Source organism: Crocodylus porosus, unplaced genomic scaffold (assembly GCF_001723895.1).
Source record: "Crocodylus porosus isolate Cpor-Errol unplaced genomic scaffold, CroPor_comp1, whole genome shotgun sequence".
In the NCBI taxonomy this organism is placed as follows: domain Eukaryota; kingdom Metazoa; phylum Chordata; order Crocodylia; family Crocodylidae; genus Crocodylus; species Crocodylus porosus.
In genome coordinates this window covers 15,983,530-15,999,401 of record NW_017728932.1, presented here as the reverse complement: position 1 = coordinate 15,999,401, position 15,872 = coordinate 15,983,530, and the positions used below count along the sequence as shown (strand labels likewise).

The 15,872-nt window shown below is 53.7% G+C and overlaps 1 protein-coding gene across 3 annotated transcripts in view; it reads left to right on the top strand.

Annotated features, from left to right (window-relative positions):
- P2RX5 (purinergic receptor P2X 5) overlaps positions 1 to 15,416 on the top strand; it is a 23,354-nt gene extending 7,938 nt beyond the window's left edge. The window contains exons 1-12 of one of the 3 annotated variants that reach the window (XM_019545751.1): positions 828 to 1,265; positions 3,746 to 3,896; positions 5,759 to 5,830; positions 7,064 to 7,139; positions 7,591 to 7,687; positions 8,161 to 8,241; positions 9,246 to 9,384; positions 10,105 to 10,241; positions 11,208 to 11,301; positions 11,910 to 11,975; positions 12,565 to 12,647; positions 13,737 to 15,416. In XM_019545751.1, the coding sequence (XP_019401296.1) occupies positions 1,129 to 1,265; positions 3,746 to 3,896; positions 5,759 to 5,830; positions 7,064 to 7,139; positions 7,591 to 7,687; positions 8,161 to 8,241; positions 9,246 to 9,384; positions 10,105 to 10,241; positions 11,208 to 11,301; positions 11,910 to 11,975; positions 12,565 to 12,647; positions 13,737 to 13,836 (1,233 nt within the window). In that variant the 5' untranslated portion in view covers positions 828 to 1,128 and the 3' untranslated portion in view covers positions 13,837 to 15,416. Of the gene's footprint in view, positions 1 to 826; positions 1,266 to 3,745; positions 3,897 to 5,758; positions 5,831 to 7,063; positions 7,140 to 7,590; positions 7,688 to 8,160; positions 8,242 to 9,245; positions 9,385 to 10,104; positions 10,242 to 11,207; positions 11,302 to 11,909; positions 11,976 to 12,564; positions 12,652 to 13,736 lie in introns of those variants that run through there. The other 2 variants (XM_019545753.1, XM_019545752.1) reach the window with 2 other exon arrangements.
- The last annotated feature ends 456 nt before the right edge of the window (positions 15,417 to 15,872 follow it).

The window sequence follows — 15,872 nt, the reverse complement described above, 5'->3', positions numbered from 1 at the left end:
CTGGCACTTTCAAATTCACTTTTGCTATGTGACAACTGCAACTCGCAACAGCCTTGATGGGAGCTGCGTCCATATTAAATGGGGTTAAATTCCACTCGCACGAAGAACCGGGTTACACTGGAAGACTCCTTGATTTGCAAAGCGGATGCATCCCATCCAAGACCTTAGTTCTTTGCAGTTGAGTCCTTTAACTCAGACTTTAAGTACCAATATGTAACTTGTATAATTTAAAAATTTTGGACTTAATGGTAACCAAATGAAAGTAATATCAGCTTCTCTGTAATCCCGAGGCCTGGAAAGGTGTTTCCAAATTCTTTAAAAGTGCTCTGCTAGAAACAGTTATTTCAAAAACAAGCCATTTCCTTGCCGTGCTTGTGACCTTGATGTCAGGTGGATAGAAACATGTCTGTTGGAGATGAAACTCATCTGTTTCAGCTACTAAGTTAAGCAACATGCAGATCAACCACAGAAAATATCTACCCATTGCCTCCAAGCCCTTACCTTTGCCCAGTCGGGTGGTCTCACAAGCACAGGTTGCAATAACCCAACATGGCTGAGTTACAGAGAAGTTATTTTTCTGTTGATTTATGTTTTGGAGTCAGCATTTAGCCGCATGCAGAAAGTATCTGTCAGTTGCATCAACTGTTTGTCTTGCTGTGGGAAGGTGTTTTTGGCAGTCAGGTATTTTGGATCGCTCTCACAAGGGCCAAATTATCTTTACTCGGGCGAATTCCCAAGACATCCCATTGGTCAGTGTTGGGACTGCACAGAAACTGAGCGAGGGCTTTGAGATCTGGATCCCTAGGTGGCCATGGAAGCTCAGCTTCGTTCTGGCCGAGTGCAGGGAAAGGGAAGAGACAGCATTTTCTGGGGGCTGCCAGGATTTATCTCTGGAAGAGGAGCTCTCCGCATAGCTGATCTGGGGATGATTCCTCCGCTGTGACTGCAGCACTTGCTCGTAAGGACTGAGCTGCTGCTGCCGTTGCCTGACAGCAGCTGAGAGGAGGGTGGAGACTGGCAGCTCTCTACCGGAGCTGCTGTGTCAGGTTTCAGTGCAGAGCACGTGTGGATCATTCAAGCTGAGTTTACCACTGCTTGCAGCTGTCACCAACGGGCCAAGCAGGGAGGATGGGGCAGGTCGCCTGGAAGAGTTTGTTTGTGTCGCTTTTTGATTATAAAACGGAGAAGTATGTCATTGCAAAGAACAAGAAGGTGGGGATCCTCTACCGTGTGGTGCAGCTCTCCATCCTGGCTTACCTTGTGGGGTAAGGGACATGGTCTCCGCTTCCTCTGCCCACTGCGTACTCGTGGGGCTCACCTGGCCGCAACCAGAGATTGGATGTGCAGCGAGGGCTTTCTCAGGTTGTGGTTTGCTTGGCTGACTTAATGCAAACGCCTGCATTTGCTGATCGTTGCTGGGGATTGTGCATGGGTGGATGCATTGAAGTCCAGGTCCCCCCTAGAAGCTCTGAGAGCCCCCTCTCCCATTTGAGATCCACGTTCATCTTAAGAATGTGATTGTGACCTTAAAAATATAGTATCCCTGCCTTCATCGGCCGTGATGGCAGCCCACTGCCAGTGACCCCGTTGGAAGCTGGAGCGTTTATCGCCGGTATCGCCAGCTCTGGGGAGGTGGCAGGGAAAGGGCAGTGCTGCAGGGCTCCCTCCGGCGGTGGATGCTAGGTGAGATAGCGCCCGCGTGCATGACTCGACTGCAGAGGGGACGGCACCAAGCAGCAGGTTCCTTTGCCTGGAACCGGCTGTGGAGATATGAATGTGGGGAGGCTGCATGGAAATCACGTGCCCTCCATACATTTCTGAGCAGGGCTGTTGGCATGGTGATGGGGTTAGCACTGCCGGATAATGGCTTGGTCCTGCATGCAACCGAGTGCCCTCGGGTCTTGAGCTCTGCGACCCAGGATTAGTGTGCAATGCACGGGCTCTTCCTCCCTTAGCATCTGGAAGGATTCTGCCTGTAAGCACCTCCGGCTTAGCTGTCTGCCCTTCGAGTCCTCACCACTCCTCTCCCCCACTCCGTTTTAACTGAATAAATATAGCAGAGTCACTCTGCCTGCCGGGTTTATTTATAGTCCCAGCACTACTTAGCAGAGCAGAGATGGAGTCTCAGCAGGCTGGCATGCGCTCGCTGCTGAGGAAGCCTTCCAATAGCTGTGACCCCCTTGGGAGAGCAGGATGCTAAAGAGGCTCCTGGCAGGGAGCCTGAGGAGCCGGGGTGCTTGTGATGTGTGTGGCTCTGTGAATCCTTCTGGTACCGCGGAGCCCGTGCCTGGTTACCCTGCTCTCTGTTCCTGGGCTGCGCTTGCATTTAGCAGCCGCGATGAATGTCATTAGCCCGATCGTTTTAGTGCCATTCAGATGAGGGGCTTTGGGCATTGCATTGGGCTTACGGGCCTGTCCTGACCAGTGACGTCTGGGGACAGGATGTTGTTTTCTTTCCCCACCGAGTGGGGAGAAGCCAGAGCTGAGTCTGGGAGACAGGCCTGGCAGGTGCTAGCTGGGAAATGTGCTCATCTTGGGGGGGGATTAGGGAAGTATGAGAATTGGCTGGGAGGAGAGGATGGAGAGAACGTTCTCACTTTTTAATCCTTGTCTGACTCTGGGAACAGGTATGAATGAGTTGGGCGTGTGTTGTCCCTAGTCCTCCTGGCAGCTGCCGACGCATCCAGGCCCCCCCCCCCGATCTGGCCTGCCCCTCCTCTCTGCAGCCTGCCCTCTTGCTGGTCTGAGGGTCTTTCCCGACTTGTGATTGTGGCAGCAGGCAATCCAAGCTCTGCGGCAGCCCGTGGCTCAGGAGCTGGTGGGCACTTCAGTTCTCCGCATAGGGGTCTCACCGCTCAGTTCCTGCCACCGGCAAGGCTGGTGATGCGACGTTTTCTAGGAAGTGGCCACCCCCAGCAGTGAACCCTGCCCAGGGGGTTACTTAAGCTCCCCCGGGCAGGATTCCCAGTCCATTGGCCCAGGAGTGAGCCCAGAGCCAGATGAGAGCATTCCCTGTGGATCGCTCTGAGCAAGGCCCTGCCCGGCTTCCCAAGCTGCGTCTCCTGGGCAATGACTGCTGCAGAGCTGGCAGTCCTGCAGCAGGTGGTAACATGGGTCCAGTCAGCTGGCACCCAGAAGGGCTGCTGGAGTCTCAACTCTGCCCAAAATATGCCCAAATGAGGGTCACCCCATTAGTGCTGAGCACCTTGTAGGTGTCTGGCACAGTGGGAGGAGGCTGACCTGGGAGCAGACCCCCAGCTCTGCCCCATGGAGTTGAACAGGGGCTTTTCGTGGAGTAAGTCATATTTAGGCTTTGGCTCATGCTGCCTTCGTTACTCAGCTGTGCCTGGCAACCTTGAGCAGGAGCCTGGGCTCTGCCCTGCACAAGTGGACCTCGGGCAAGTCGCTTCTCACCAGTGCCCTGTGTCGCATTAGCCACGGCTGTCTGGGGCTCTGGACACCACAACAGAGGTCGTTCAAGGATTTGCTGGGCAAGTCGGTTGGACTAAGGTGCTTATTCTGAATTTGGCTGAGAAGTTGGTGTTGCTGGCAAGGTCTGATTTGCCCTTGAATTGCATTTTGCCTCCAAAGGAGCCTTCTCCCTGGGGGCAGGTGTCCTTGAGACCCCTTCTGGACTGGTGCTCGCTGCAGGTGGTTGGGATCAGGCTTGGAAAGGCCCTTGGGTTTTGCTGACCCACTCATGCACTGTCCCAGCTAACACTGTCGCCGGCTTCTCTATTCGCAGGTGGGTGTTTGTCATCAAAAAAGGCTACCAGGATGTAGACACCTCCATCCAGAGCTCTGTCATCACCAAGCTCAAAGGGGTGGCCTTCACCAACACCTCGGACCTGGGAGAGAGGCTGTGGGACGCGTCCGATTATGTCATCCCCCCACAGGTTTGCTCTGTGGCCCTGGTCCCTTTGCTTTGTCCGTCAGCCTCCCTGCCTGGATAGACAGATTCCAGCTCAGTTGCTACTGGGAAGAGTGACGTAGAGCAAACAGCCTTGGGGTACCTTAAAGCCTCAGGGCTTTCCTGCGGCTCTGGACCACAGACCTGGCTGAAGCATTTAGCAAGGGAAAAACTACATTGATTTCTCTGCATAAAGTGAAGCTGGTGCTTAAGTGTGTTGCAGGTCTGGGGTCAGGCTGAATGCATGCTGCACTTACTCATGCCTGCTCTACCAAGGGGAGCCCTGGGGAGGTGAAGGAGAGGCAGGAGGTTGGTGCAGGTTGAGGATGAGTTGCTCCGGTCGTGTCTAACTACTGTGCGGTCTCACAGAAGTCTATCCGGAAGGGACCCCAGAAGCCATCATGTCCAGCCCCTGTTTGAAGGAGGGTCCTTCCCGGTCTCAACTGTTCCAGGCAAAAGCTTATCCAGCCTGTTAAAAACACCCCAGGGTCCCGCCTGTTCTGCCTCTCTACATGCTCTGTTCCAGAGCTGACCCTCCCCTGGAGTTGGCAAGTTCCTTGTAATGCCCAACCTAAGCCTCCCTCAGTGTGATTTAAGGCCACGGTTACTTGTTCTCTCCCCTGTGGGTGCCAAGCACAAATGGTTGGCAAAGGGCATCTGCCCTTACCCCTCGGGCTGCTGCTTTCTTAAATGACGTTGAAACCGCAGCCCCGGCCTTGTCTCTTCTGCACCATGTCTGAGCAACGGCCAGGGGAGGGAAGAGCCTGAGCTTCCTTGCATGTCTCAAGTTCTCCTGGGGTTGCTGACAGGTCTCTGTTCAGCACTGAGGCCGGCTTGAGGAAGCAGAGCTGTTTCTTGGGTGTGCCTGAGAACAGCTCCGCCACCCTGTTTCGCCTGATGCAGGAGGAAGCGTTGATGTGCTCTTGCAGGTGTTACGGTGGCCTGGTACTTCCCCCTCTGGCTCTGAGGTGCTTGCGGTCAGCCAGACCTATCATTTTTGCTTTTGTTTTCCCTGCTGCCCCAAGCACTTACTCGCCTATCTGCTGTAGACAGCTTAACCGTGGTGTGAAGCACGAGCCCAGCAGAAGGCTTGAGACCTGCAAGCAGGAGCTTAGCTTTCACTCCCTTCTGGTGCCTGCACCATTCCCTGTTTGCCTTGCTCTGTTGTATTAAAAGTTGCTTAGGGCTTGCATTTCAGGCTGGCTGTGCAGATAACGTTCACCCACACATTTGTAACCAGGAAAGCCATCCCCCCCTGCCCCCCCGCTCTATGCCATGTGCACGTGCCTGTACCCGCTGGCGTAGAGCAGCATGAACCAGGCACAGATCTGTGCACCTTGTGGTTCTGCAGCAGGACCCGAGCTCTGATTCTCACCTAGTCATTGTGGTTTATGGGAAAGGAGAGGAAAGCTGTGTCCCGAGAGCTGCGATTGAGCCTACAAGTGCTCTTCCCAGCCTCCCCACCAGGTATTGCATCTTGCTTATCAAAGCGCAAGCACCTGCCTCGCAAGCCTAGGCGCGGTTGAATGCTCTCCTGCCTGTAGCACAGGGTTTCATGTATGTGCCCTGTGATTAGGATACAGGCTGCAGGACAGAGTGCTGTGCCCACGCTGGGGGGCAGCATGGCCTCATCCGGAGACCTGGGCTCCATCCTCACCCTGCCACTGGCTTTCTGGGTGACCGTGGGCAAGTCACTTCTCCCCGTGTTATTGTGACACCCTACATGAGGCGCTTAGACCTGGGTTTGGAAAGTGCCATGTGAGATCCAGGTGTTGTGCTGCACAGAACGTGTGGCTGTGGCGGGGTCAGCGGGCTGTGAAAGGTGTCTTTTCCTTTTTCCATGTCTAGGGAGAAAGCATCTTCTTCGTGATGACGAACCTGATTGTGACCCTAAACCAGACGCAGAACACGTGCCCCGAGGTAGGAAGGGGAGGGCTGGCTCTCAAATTGGCAAGAGGGAACAGCGGACCCAGGAGGGAGGGGGTTATCTCAGACCTGGAATGGGAGAAATGGGATTTGTTTCAGGGTGAGGTTGGGGGAGATCAGCTGGCTTGATGTGCAGAGGTGCTTGGCATTTCCAGCTCCACCAGACAGTAGTGACAGCTGCCAGGACCCAGCACAGCTGAGAATCGGGCCACTGCAGCCTGCAGTCAGCGGGAGAAGGGGAGGGGAAGAGTCGTCCAGCTGGACAGATGTGTTACAGTAGAGCCAAGGGAAATAGATGGAGGGCCCCATCCTGTCGGTGACCGGTGCCAACCACGCTCCATTCTCACTGTCGCCAGCGGGCTGGAGGGTGCTCAGCACCTAAACCTAAAGGACTGTGTCCTAAACCAACAAAGAGCAGGTCTTAGAAGCTGTATCACGAGGGAGGCAGGAGTCCCAGTGCCAGGATGGCCAGGCCTGGTGCACCTGTCCTGCCTCCATCTGCACACACGCAGAAATGTTCTGCTTACTAACGACCCTCTTGCCCCATCCTGGCTGACTTTGCTTTGCCCTGCGCTGAGCTGGCCGCACACACAAACAGGTGGGCGTCCGGCAGAAGCCAGCAGGTGAGTAACATTCCTGGCTGAAGCCTTGAGAATGACCGTCCTTCCCTCTCCTCCCTGCTTCTGGCTAGCTGGGCTCCGGGTCTGCCTGCAACGCTGGTGGGGACCCAATGACTCCCGCTGGTTGGGGCCATGCTGCCCTCTCGTGGCCGCATCTCTCAGCTTGCAGCTGGTGGATCAGGGACTTGAGACTACCCCGGGCCCCTCTGCTTTACGGCAGGGTGAGAGAGTTCCTAGAGTAAAGCCATCTGGTGCCCAAACCTCAGCTGGGCATGCCAGACCACAGGCAAGGTGGGAACGTGGCCAAAGCGCCTGTGTGACTTGGGGGCATGTACCCTGTTGAACGCCAGTGGGGCCTGGTTTTCTAAATCACTTGGGCACTTAGACCAATGAGGAAGGAGAAGAAATCGGTGTTTTACTCCCCCATGGAAACGCAGCGGATGGGCGAGCAGGCTTCTGTGAGGTCCAGTGCCTCTGCCTTCAGCTGTCTGTCCCTTGCCCATTAAATGACAGTGCGTGCCCCTCTCCAGCTGGGGGGCCAGGGAGAGCTGCTGTGGATGTGTTTGTTGCCAGTGGCCCTCGCTGGCTGCTACCTCCTGCCTTGCAGAGCCCTGGCATTCCCGATGCGCTGTGCAGCAAGAACAAGGACTGCCCTCAGGGGGAACCCGTGAAAGCTGGCAACGGTGAGTGATGGGGTCACCCCTGGCCCCTGCGCTTCACCTTGGGCAGTCAGCTCCTGGCCTGGGAAGACACCAGGGCGGGGACAGGCTGACGAATTGTGTGGCTCTGGCAGGCTTCCTGGTTGGGGTAGTAGGGGGTGCTTCAGGCTAGGGATGTCTCTAACTGGTAACAGAGCTGAAGCAGCAGCATCTGCATCTCCCTGAGCTATTTATTTGCCATCACTGACTTGTCTACAGCGTCTTTAAACAGCCAAATGGGTACTAGTCACGCTGCCAAGATCCCCTGGGGCTGCTCTGCAGAGCAACAAGGAGGCTGTTTGAGAAGGGAGAGGCCTTTTCACAGCTGGGGGGGATGATGGAGGGCCTGGGGAAAGCTGTCTAACATCCAGTCTGCCTGCGGGGAAAGGAAACTGGGTGCCCCACATGACCGTGTCAATGGTCTTCTCTGTCACAGGGGTGAAGACCGGCCGCTGCATGAAAACCGGGAGCAACGTCAATGGGACATGTGAGATACTAGCGTGGTGTCCAGTGGAGAGAAAATCCAGCGCCAAGTGCGTGTCCCTTCTTGCCCTGTAACCAACCATGGTTTATCTTTGGTAGCAGGGTTTCCTAGGGAATAGCTGATGGAAAATTGCTGGTTGCTGGAATGCCCTTTTTGAACCAGATTAGAAGAGCCCCTGTACTTAACCATAGCAGGGAGTTCTGCACAAGGGTGGCCCGGGGCAGGGACTGCACTCCCCTGTAGACGCAGTGCATCTGCAGGGGACACGCAGTGCTGCACAGTGTGTGCCAGGTACCCTCCAGCCCTCGCTGCTCCCTGACTCCCTCTATCGCTGCCCGTTTCTGAAACAACCTCTCTGTGGGCTGATGGGTGGGGCTGAGCTGGGCCAGGAGAAATCCTATAGTGCTGCCAGGGGTTTGGAGGATGCAGCCCTGATTTCTGTCTTGTGAAGCAGAAAGGTGAGGGCAGTGCCTGGAGAGCAGAGGGCCCGGAGCCGAAACCCATCTGACCCCTCTCTTCCAGGAAGGTGCTTTTAGCGAACGCAGAAAACTTCACTGTGTACATCAAGAACTCAATCCGCTTCCCAAAGTTCAAATTCTCCAGGTAAGTGCACGTGCTGCTCTCTGCCCATCTCACTCACAGCCTCTCTGATGTCCATAATCCTACGTGGGCTTCTTTAGCTTTATTTCCCTCTGCATTGCGGGTGCGTGATTCAAATGCCCTTCTAGGAAGGTGGATGCTTCCTGCTGGTAGTTAGAGGAAACCACGTGGCTTCTGGCTGTGGAGGAGCAGGGAAGGGCAAGGAGGGAAAACCGCCAGGCTCCTCAGCACTGCCCAGCCTGTCCCTTGTTGGACAGGACCTTTGACACACACGTGGCCGCACGCATCCCAGCCAAAACTGTTCCAGCCGCTCGGTGAAATACAGGCTGCTGTTTCCATCGCAGGTTTTATTGCCCCGCCCAAGTAACCACTGCAGTCGATCTGAATATTGGAGTATTTCCTTGAACAGCCGGGCTAGCCGCCTGACCAACAGGCGCCCATCCAATGTAAAATCTGTTGTGCCCACTGTCGCTGACCTGCCTATTAGAAACCGCTCTACCAAGCAGCAGTATCTGGGGCAGGGCACTTGGAGGGCTCCTTGGGAAGGTAAAACCAGGACGTCTGCCTTTCCACCTCCAAATAATTATTAAGAATGTTCTGCTTGAAGCAAGGAGCGTGGTGGAGCCAGCAGGAAGGGTTGGCTGAGCCACCTGCTCTGGGCAGCTTTGTGGCCCATTCCTGGTGCGTGCGTGCTGAGAGCGAACAGGATGCGTCTGGGGTGGGGACCGCAATGGAGGCAATGCTGAAGGGATGGTGAACCCTCCTGCTAGTCCTGGTTTTGTCAGCAGATGGCCTGGGGGAGTAAACGTCAGCCTGCCTCAGTCCGTTCACAGGCCCCAGGGTCTGTGTTAGCATCTGAGCATGCCAGGTGCATTGATGGTAAGGGAGTTGGTAGCACAGCAGGTCTGACAGCAGAGAGGCGCTGCCCTGAAAAGGAAGGTCCCTCCGTGGCTCCACAGGGTGGCAGAGGGAAGGGTTGGAGCAGCTCTCTCCTTTCCCATCTGCAGGACGAATGTGCTGAAAACTAACGACGACTTCTACCTGAAATCCTGCCACTACAGCCCCAAGAACCTGTACTGCCCCATCTTCCGCCTGGGCAACCTCGTGAGCTGGGCCGGGAGCAACTTTCAGGAGATGGCACTTGAGGTACAAACACTGTCGTCCCCTGTGCTCCCCCAGCCAGGGAGAGACCTCCCCACAATGCTGAGACATCTCTGTTGGGTGGATGAAAGGACCCCACAGATGTGACTCCCCCCGCCCCCTCCCTAACCTGACTCAGCTTGAACAGTGTCCCTGTAAGGTCTATGAAAAATGCAACTCCCTATAGTTGACAAATCCGCTGCGGACAGGTGCTGCTGGGCTTGGAGAAACGTGGAAAAAATCCGTTGTCACACAAGGGGAGACTCGACCCCCTGTCAAGGAGTTGGTGCAAGGCCTGGCCCCTCTGGAAGCCCACTCACTCAGCCCGTGATGCAGCCCATGTGCTGGCTTTCTGCATGGGACTCGGTCTCACCTGCAGTGGCTAAGTGTCCTGTCTGCTGAAGGCCACAGACTTCACATCTGGATGTGGAAAACTTCATGGCTACACATGGGTCCTTCTGGGTTGGGCACTGCAAGGTGCACAGTGTAACTGCCCCCCAGATTTCCAGCATAGGAAGAGTCTTGGTAGTGCCAGGAGCATCGTGTGATTAGCTTCAGTGGCATGAATGTGGCTCATCTCCTGACCAGGACGGGGGAGGTCTGCTTTCCTCTCCCCTTGCTTGAGAGACATGTGGCAGAAGAGCAGGAAGTGGGGTTCCAGGATGAAAGAACCAAACTCAGCTACAAGAACAGCCTGCTGAAAACCTCTCTCCCTCTCTCCTCCAGGGTGGTGCCATCGGGATTATGATTGAATGGGACTGCAACCTTGATAAAGGGCCTTCTGAATGCAACCCTCGCTACTCTTTTACCCGGCTGGATAATGAGTCTGGAGAAAAATCCATCTCCTCTGGGTACAACTTCAGGTACGTTACTGCTATCCAGCATTGCAGTCCCAGATTGTAGATTATATCAGACTCTGTGCCTAGGCCTGGGTAGCTTTTGCAGCCATGTTGCTCTGCTTCCATGATTAGAAGACTATTTAAAATGTCCCCTGTCTCTTACACACAGACTCACAGAAAAGCAGGGCTGGAAGGGACCATAGGTCATGCAGTCCAACCCCCTGCCTGAGGCAGGAATCATCCCTATCCAAACCCTCCTGTACAAATCCACAACCTAAACTCTTAGTAAGACTATAGTGAACCTCGACACAAACGCACGCTGCTACAACCTAACCTGCCACAGGTGGAGCAGGTGAACCATGGCAGCCAGCGTTACAAGTCAGCTCTCTGCAGAGCTCGTATCCTGACACAGCAGGGGTGTGCAGAGATTATAAACCTGGAATGGCAGAAATGATTTACAAGCTCAGCTGAGTCATCCATAATGTGTACCAAGCCTCAGCTGTGCCCATTGTCACCCCCAGACAGGGACACATGGCTGCCATGGAGGTCTTTGGGTTCCAGGCACAGGTGTGGCACATTTTTCCTTCCCTTCTTCCACTGAAATGAGGAGGAAATTGCAGCAGGGCCATTGCACTGATCTCCTTTGGGCTTACTGATCCCACCGGCTAAGCCTGGACATGAAACACTGTCTCCAGGATTGGACTAACCCTTGGACCCCCACCCCCTGTGCTCCTCTGAGGTGTTGGGTTTAGGACCACGCTGTTCTTCTTAGCCAGGTGTTTTTTAACAGGGAAATATACCCACACCTGGACACGGGAGGGTGAACTGATGTAACCCCTCTGCCGGGCACCGCACAACATGGAACAAGAACACTTTTTAACAGTATAAAATGGCTTGTAGATTGTGTGTGTTGCATTAAAACAGCTTCATCTAGAAGCGGGGCAGGTGCCCGAATTAAAAATCAACGGCCTCATGTTCCCTGCATTCCAGGTTTGCAAAATACTACAAGAACACTAACGGCGTCGAGTTCCGGACGCTGATCAAAGCCTACGGCATCCGCTTTGATGTGATGGTGAACGGCAAGGTGAGTGAGGAGCCTGAGCCGGGGCACTTCTGAGCCTGGAAAGAAACAAGGGCAGGGGGGCCTTGTAAAGCTGGTAAAAACTGAGTGCGTTACAGCAGTGCTGCGCTGAGACCGAAACCCACCCCTGCGTGTTGAGGGGAGGGGCTCCTGGCATTCCAGGCTCACTGGCATGAGGAAGTAGGGTAAGAGCACAGCAGAGGCTGATTGTAGCAGCAGGCTGAGCAGAGTAAGATGAAGACAGCATCCACATCGCATCTCCTGCAGGTTAAGGAAAGCAGTGCAGACGAGGTCCAGCAGCTCTCCAGGGAAGAAAGGTAGTTTGGTTTCCTGTGCATAAGCCTCAGAACTGTGGAGGTCAGGTTTCAGGAGAGGCCTGCATTAACACACTGCTGGGGCCCTGCTGCCCGTAGACAGACGCAGGCCTCTTAGTGCAGACACTAGTCTCGAAAGCCAGCTCTGCGAAGAGCTCTTTCCTATAGCCCAGCCTGCTGCTGCTGGAACCTGGGCAAAGGGCCAGATTTCCCCATAGCCATCTGCTTAGCTCCTGGCGAGCTGCTGAGCTAGCGCTAATTGCTCTGTGTTGTGCGTTTTTGTTTTTGTTTTTCCAGGCGGGAAAATTTAACATCATTCCAACGATAATCAACGTGGGTTCAGGGCTCGCGCTTATGGGTGCAGTAAGTAAAAGCCACTTCTAATTCATTCCAGTCCCAGGGTTGAGGCATCACTAGGGTGTGCTGTATGCTTGGAAAACGAGACTAGAAATGAAACGGTCTGTCCCAGGAGGACTCCTCAGAGAGGCTGATCTGTGGGGTCCGTGTCCACTGCATGTCCCCAGTAGAGTTTAACACATGAGGGAGAACAGATCCCACCGGGGGGATGTAGTTCAGCCCTCACATCATGTACAAACAATGCTGTAGCCTTTCATTTGTTCTCTGAACAATGCTCATTGCAAATTAGACCTGGTCCCCTATTGCTGCACTTCAAACAATGCAATATGATGCAAAGAACCTCTAATATGCGAAGATATCTCGGGTCAGTTGGCACGGTGGAAAAGCCGAGGGAAGACGGGTCCCACCATCACTGAACTGTCCCCGAAGACGGGTTAGAAAGCACATAAAAGCCTCCTGTAACTGGTGGTAAACTGCTGGCTTCAGAATATGGCTGGGTGTTAAGGAGCTGCTAGCAGTGGGTTTGTGGATTTTAACTGGCAGGGGATACCTTTGCTTTCAGAGACTGCAATGTGTTGCCCTCAATCTTTTGCAGGGAGCTTTCTTCTGTGACCTGGTGCTGCTGTACCTCATCAAAAAGAGCCACTTTTATCGAGGCAAAAAGTACGAGGAAGTGAAGTAAGTAGGACTCTCGTCACGTTTCAATGCGTAACATTGTACTGCACTTTGGAAGGACGTGGTGGTGCACAGGAAATGCTAATGGCAGGGGGGCCATTTGTGGACAGGAAACGATACGCATACAGATGAGGATAGCGAGTCCCTCCCTCTAAGTCGTGGCTGGAGTGAGGCAGGGAACAAGGAAAGCTGCTGCCTCACGGACAAGTCAGTAACGACCCCCGGCTCGGTCCATGAGGATGCCAAATGGAATCGATGGCAGTGTCCCAGAGCTGCGGCAGCCTGGTCCCGTGTTCGCTTACTGAGATGAAATAGAGAGGCCCAGCCAGGGAGCAGGTCTCGGCAAGGTGACTTTGGGGCTTGGCAGGGACACAGCGGGAGCTGCGTCAGTGATGGCAGAGCAGGCCCTTTAGGCCCATTCTCCAAGCTGCTCAGTCAAGATCGGTGCTAATGACAAAGATAAAAGCGCCAACGCCAGCAGGAGGAACTGCTGCACCATGGCACCATCCAGTGTGATATCTGGTACAGTGCCAGTGCAGCCTTGGAGCCCCACTTTGAAAACAGGGGTCTGAGTTCTCCACTGGCTTTGTATTTCAGCCTCTCCAGTGTGTGGGCGTACAACCCACGTGCATCAGCAGGGAGTTACGCAGCTCCCTCCAGGGAGCCAGCAAATCATGGGAACAGGGCTTGGAAGAGGGGTTGTTTTGCTTTGTCTTTTCCGATGCAGCTGGTGTTGCACAGCATGCTCAGTCCTAGCTCTGGAAGGCTGCATCTGCCTCTGGGTGCACATGCAGCCACTGCTGGAGCGAGGGGCAATGTTTGGCCCGTGGAGAATCGCTGTCGGGCCGCTTGCTGGCATTATGCAAAAACCTGCTAGTCAGTGTGACGGCTTGCAAGAAGCTCAAGTACAATGAGCTTGGGCAAGGGTGCCTGATGGGGGTGGAAACAGCTCTGCTCTTAGCTGAGGTGGATATTCACCCAGCCTGGCACCAACGGAAGCCTCCCTAGCCTGTGGACGCCCCCACAGCTTTGTGCAGACAGGACATTGCTGCCTTTGGACCTTTCACTACCACTTTTGCCTCCTATTCCCAGGTCCTGTTCAAAGAATACGGTTCCAGGTGCTACCCCGAGTGGAGATCAGAACGCCGAATCCCTGGCTGGGCTGAGGCAACTACAGGCAGTGGAGACTTAACTACCAGCCTGTTGGTTAGAAAACACATTCCTTACAGATTGTGGGGTTCAAGACAATGCTCAGACTGCAAGGTGGACACAGCCTGTGTCAGGTCTTTGTATCATCTGGCTGCCCAGAGAAGAGGTCAGTGATGGCTGTTCACTACCAGACAGCAGTCTGCTTGCATCTCCTGTCCCAAGCCATTCTGCTCTCTCCCAAGCCAGTGACAGCAGTCATTGCTACAGGACTTTTATTTTACGAAGGAACACTAAGAACCCAAACCACAGTTTTATACATGCCAACATCAAAACCAGCATCGTGATGTGGCAGCGCTCAGCTTCTGCTGCAAGATCAGCACCATGAAACACGCTTAGCATTTCCAGGAGAGGTGGGGCTGGAAAAGCTGGTGCTTCCCACTCCGTTCCGCTGCCTTAGCTTCCAGATCCTGCCAGAGGTGGAAATCGATCGGCCTGCTCACCCCAGGACCAGCAAGTGCTGGCCTTTCGTGCAACCAAGGAACGGGGCTGGGGTGGGGGCTCCTTTGCTTCCAGAACCTGTGCTGCCAACGCACACTGCCCACACAGGGCAATAAACTCATCGCTTTCGAATATAAACTGATAGGCAGAAGTGGTGCTCTCGGGGAAAGCCCTCCCTCAAGGCAGGCTGTTTCCTCCCCTCTCCAGTGAAACATGCTATCAACCCTCCATCATATGGTAGCCTGGGTGTCACCTTCAAGAGCACGAGTGTTTGTGGTAACCATGCGCAGTGTTTATACCCATGAGATTTTCCATTGGTAACCGGGCTGGGTGGTTTCCCACTTGAGGGTGTGAGAAAACCTAGGGTTCCCACCCGGCAGGCTAGCACAGCCAGTCACCTCATTGGGGAATGTTTTGAATCAAGCCTCTTGCTTTCCAAGGAAGCTGGGAAATGCCTTGGAGACAACCTGTGGCTGCCTTTTTCTTTAGGGAAAACAGCTGCTAGGAGTTGAAGTGGGAGAGGAAGTGCAATCTGTCATACCATGGCAATTGTCACGGTCAGCAGGCTCAGGAAACTCCGTACCAGGCCCCCTCCTGCCCCTGCTTGCTTCAGCAGTGCTGCTCCATTTCCCCATCCTCTTGCCCTTTAGGTTTGTGAACAGTTAAGCAGCACGCAGCACCTACTGATTCCAGTCCCAGGGCAGGGCTTGCTGCTGCTGCTGCTGCTGCCAAACAGACCCTGTGCTGCTGGACTGGCTCCGACCACATGGATTGGCAACAGGTGCATCTGCCCTCCCTTCTGATCTGCAGATAAAGTTAATGACTGGGCCTAAACCAGAAGCCACTGTTTAATTTAGAAGCTGTGTGCACTCATGCTGCTGCTGTTGCATACAAAGCCTCATTCATCTTTACAAGTCTCTTCTCTAGGCAAACGATGCTGTGTCCATAAAGCCATCCTAACAGGCCTGACTTAGTGTAGTCTCTTAGAAATATTTTCCTGTTACTGTAGTATGACTCTTACCTAGCTAGTAGTCTGCTGGATGAGTAGTATTTCCCTTTAATTCTGCTTATGTAGTTTTTAGAAGCTGAAACAAGTGGCATAAAAAAGTGCTATCGAACAGTGAACCAAAGGGGAGTTCATGAAGGCCAAACGGCTCGTCACAAAAATTAGGCTGGGCTCATTCTATACTGAAATGAATGTTTCAACATGCCAGAACAATACCTTCTTGTTCAAGGACACAACCCGCTTCCCGAGTCAAAGTCTCTCAATCTCCTCACAAAACTCAATTCCTTGTACTAATCCACGCCCTTTGTTTTCCATTTTGCAAACTCTATACACAAAGAACGCTGTTTAACCGCGCGATTCTCAGGAGTTTTTCTTTTTACCTTGTTTAATATCTCTGTTGATATTTATATACAGAAATGGGATTTTTGTCTATTTTCAGACAACGCTCTTAGACTCTTCTGTACCTTGTGTTATTGCAGATGGCTAATTGGTACTATGTGTTATTCCAGTTCTTCCCTTTAGTAATGCATTGCCTAGGCACTTCCTTTTGAAAAGTTTTACGTGGCATTTCTACG